The sequence below is a fragment of the Poecilia latipinna genome, unplaced genomic scaffold (genome assembly GCF_001443285.1).
Source record: "Poecilia latipinna isolate Pla-1442-1.1 unplaced genomic scaffold, P_latipinna-1.0 Scaffold3139, whole genome shotgun sequence".
Classification (NCBI taxonomy): Eukaryota; Metazoa; Chordata; class Actinopteri; order Cyprinodontiformes; family Poeciliidae; genus Poecilia; species Poecilia latipinna.
The window spans coordinates 41480-45859 of NW_015115755.1; the positions used below are offsets into that span (position 1 = coordinate 41480).

The 4380-nt window shown below is 39.7% G+C and overlaps 1 protein-coding gene across 1 annotated transcript in view; it reads right to left on the reverse strand.

The window, feature by feature from the left end:
- The window catches only part of LOC106940231 (cubilin-like), a gene marked incomplete at both ends in the record, with an annotated part of 43524 nt that extends 40853 nt beyond the window's left edge, over window positions 1-2671 (reverse strand). The window contains 3 exons of the mRNA XM_015022912.1: window positions 1965-2089; window positions 2238-2333; window positions 2540-2671. Coding sequence (XP_014878398.1) covers window positions 1965-2089; window positions 2238-2333; window positions 2540-2671 — 353 coding nt within the window. The remainder of the gene's footprint in view (window positions 1-1964; window positions 2090-2237; window positions 2334-2539) is intronic.
- Between the last annotated feature and the right edge of the window lie 1709 nt (window positions 2672-4380).

Below are 4380 nucleotides of genomic sequence, written 5' to 3' on the forward strand. Positions count from 1 at the left end.
GTGTGAAAAATTCTTGAATGTTTTTTTGGTCTTAAATCCTCAAACATGAAGCGCCATTGTTGTCAGTTGCTATGACAACGAGTCTGCGTAGCTTGGCGAACACACTTTGCTGTGGATCATAGCACGAAATTAATACCTACATTTCCAAGTTTCACTGAGTTAACGGCTATGGATGACATTAGTCTTTTTGCCCCCCAGCGTTGTATACCTGCGCGAAATTTCCTTACGTCCAATAACATGTATAAGTCATAAGTCAGTGCCTCACCAGCAATGAACCTCACCGCACGTCACTGATGATGATCTATGTCATGATTCTATGTTGCTGGTTAAATAAAATCATATGGTAATAACAGCGTATACATGTCTGAGCTAAGCGTATGACTATCTGATAACGTATGCTGATCTGACAGAACACCGACGTGCTGGGAACCCAGGCATCCCTCAAAGATCCGGTGCCCATCAAAGGACATGATGTACCCCGTCTGACAAGACGGGCAAAACGGACGTTCGCTCTTAAAACAGTTCTATCTTACGCTGAAGAAAAAGAGGGAGCAGTTTGTCTGGTCCGCTTTTTATACAGACTGGGGTGGGGCCCACCCAGTAGATGGACGTGGACTAAGCTTTTTTCAGTGCTGGGCTGCGCGCGCGGGGGATAAACCCACTAGCGATAGCCTTAAAGGGCGAAGCCTATATGAAATAGATATAGAACATCTGATTTAATATCAAAGACACACCCAACTCCTGTGGACAGCCTCCTTCTACCAAGGCAGATCATTCTTTCTATGCCTATCTTTATGTTTAACCTCTAGTTTAGGGGCAGCCTTTCACCAAACAAAAGGGATAGATTTAATTTTGTTTTAATAAGTTCAGTTCAGGATCAAGAGTGTTATTTTTCTCTGCAACCTTGACCCACTGATTTTCAGTCACATCTCAAATATTTCATCTAGAATATTACAAACCATCTTGAGCATGATTTTCATCAAAGTATACAGTCTTCAATGAGTCTTCTGCAACTTTCCTGTAACACTGACCTCTACAGGAGATTGTTAAATTGGTTAATATCCCTGTGGGATTAATAAGGTATTTTACATCAGCTGAATGACTGACAGTAATCTCTGAGAGAATCTGGTTCCTATGTGTCATGCTGAAGCACTCAGGAGGAAGAGCAGTACATTTTCCCCTTAAAGGTCTTATGTAAAGCCTTACTGATGGATTTGTTGACAAATCAAATTTATCTGCCAGTCAGGTTACAATCAATATTTACTGTGTTTTTACCATAAAGAATCAGTCAGATGAAGAACAAAGAAGGCAGAGGAGAACATTGACTCATTTTATATAAAGTAAAGTGAAGTTAAAAAGAAATGAAAATGTTAATTGAAAATTAAATTCATTTAAAAGGAATACAGTGTTCCATCATCTTCCCAGTTTTCTGGAAGTTAGTTCCAGATTTGTGGTGCATAGAAGCTGAATGCTGTTACTCCATGTTTGGTTCTGGTTTTGTTGATACAGAATAGGCAAAAACCTGAAGACCTAAATAGTCTGGAACAACAGCAGGTCTTTAATGTATTGTGGTGCTAAGCCATTCAGTGATTTATAAACTAAAAGTATTTTAAAGTCTATTCTCTCAGTGTTAGGACTTTAGATCTGGGGTGATGTGGTCTATCTTCCTCAATTTAGTCAGAAATCGAGGAAGCAGCATTCTGGATTAATTTTTTTAGGCAGACCTTGGTTCTGCATCCACTGTTACAGAAATTGATGCAACTGAAGATAAATGCATGGATGAGTTTCTCTAGATCTCGCTGAGACATTAGTCCTCTAATCCTGGAAATGTTCTTCAGGTGATAGATAAATACAACTTTGTAGCTGTATTTATGTGTCTCTGAAGGTTCAGGTCTGAGCTTCACAGCTTTTCTTATTTTAATATGCACAACATGCACATGTGCAGCTAAGATGCAATCTCTTACCGTACAATGTCCATTGACACAAGGGTTGTTAGTCTCACAGATGTTGCTTATCTGGGTGCAGCCAGACGGACCATAGCCATTGCCAGTGTATCCTTGTGGGCATGTACACAAAGGGAATGCTGAACCTGGTACATAAATAAAAATGAATAAATGAATGAATCCATTGATTTAGTGTATTAAACAAAATTATACATTTTGAAACATCTCTTTTTAGCCAGTTTAACATGCTTTATATCCCACATGATGTTCTAAATTCAAAGACACTTGTTTTACCTGGGCTGGAGGAGCAAATAGCTAGAGGATGACATCCTCCGTTGTTGGAAGAGCAGATATTACTTTGTGTGCATGTTCTCCCATCCCCCTCATAACCTGCACAAATACAAGACAAAACATTAAAAATTAAAATCAATTGCTTATTTCCAGTTTTGTAAACGTACACAAATATACACAAATATCTTTTTTTTATTACTGACATAGACAGTGATTACTCGTCATATCTGTGAATGCAATACATATTTCATTAATCAGTACATCTGTAGATCTACAATTGCTAAACAATAACTTTACAGTTATACCAGGGGGGCAAGGACCACAGTGGAATGAACCCATGGTATTCATGCACTGGACCACTGGGGTAGTAGAGCAGCCACCATTATTTGTCAAACATTCGTCCACATCCTGACAGCTGTAGCCATTTCCTTGCCAACCTGAAATATACAATAAATCAAGAACATATACTCTTAGACACACTGTTGTCCAACTTTAAATAAAATAAGTGGATATTTAGTGTGGTAGGAAAAACAGGAGAAACTTTTGGAAGGATAACTGCAAACAGAGAATTTAAAGTAGCAGCATTCAACTCCAGTCATTGGGGGTCTTTGTTCTACACCTTTTAGAAGTGTCTCTGGTATAACAGACTTCAACCAAATGGTTAAATTACCTTCCTGGTATGCAGATGAGTTGAATACATTCTGAGCTTGTTATCCTCAAGCCCTAAATTCATGCAAGGATTCATTGCATGAATATAAAGTGCTGGAACGGATAACTTTGCAATTTTATGGACAAAATGAGCTCATTTTAGATTTGATGTTTGCCATGGGTCTAGTTGGGACAACTCAACACAGCTGTCCTGGGTTCGATTCCTGACCCCGAGACTTTAGCTGCATGTCTTCCACCCATTCTCTGTCTTGTGACTGACAATGAAGGTCTCTAGTGCAGCAAAAGATTTTGAAATAAAATAGTTAGGATAGGAGCAACAAATGGATGAAAAAGCATTTATGGGCATAAGGGAGAAGACCTCCACATGATGTCTGAGGTCTCCTGGTCCTCAGACGATGCTGCAACACTCATTGGCATGGCTGTGTCATAAAATTACTAAATGAACCTTGAAATACTTCCAGAAACCATTCTTGGTAAACACAATCTGTTGTGTCATTTTGTGAGGCCATGATGCCAATAGGAAGCCATTGAACACTTTTCAGAAGCGTTGCTGTGTCCTGTGGGCCAAGGCTCATTTGATATGGACTGTTTCAAAGTAGGTTCTTGTTCTGCATAGTGTAGGGATGCAAGCTATGTAGTAACGAGTTAATCTAAAGTTGGCTGATCTTATTGACCGACTAATGATCAATGGATAAGTGCCCAGATAGCGATAGTAATTCAACGTTGACTTATAGTCAGAAAGGTTGATTTTTGGTTGAGGTCGACTGATCAGTGTTGAATCAGTGTGTGTTGTCTGTCATGGCTGTCCTCCCCCTGTCCTCCTCTTTGAGCTCTGTGAGAGCATTTTATTATAGAACAGGGGTTAACCACGTTTTAAATTAAGCACTAAATTAAATTAAGCACTGCTGAGGATAGTGGGTTGTGATTCCTTTCTGAACCTTTTCTTACTTGTCCATAAAAATTATTGTTGACTGTGCGTGATATGTTGACACAAAAACATCTACAAGTCACTACAAGGCTGTGATGGACTGGCGACCAGGGTGACCCCGCCTCTCACCCAAAACATTCACTGGAGATAGGCACCAGCATCCCTCCTGACCCCACTAGGGACAAGGGTGGAAGAAAATGGATGGATGGATGGATGGATGGATGGATGGATGGATGGATGGATGGATGGATGGATGGATGGATGGATGGATGGATGGAAGTCACTACAAGGAGTGGAGCTGTCCACCCCACCCCTTATTTGCATGAGTAGTATATCCAGCCTCTTCGCGGTTTGCTTGTTAGTTCAATGATGAATTATGATCAAAAAGGTTGAATTTATGGTTAAGATCGATGATTGATGGATCAACCATCAAACAATCATCCAGTTCTAGCCAATTAACTAATGTTGAAAAGATGTCATTGAATTGATGTTGTTTTGTGATCAAATTCTAATGATTGAAATGCCAACGTCTGATGCAGTGTTTTTCAA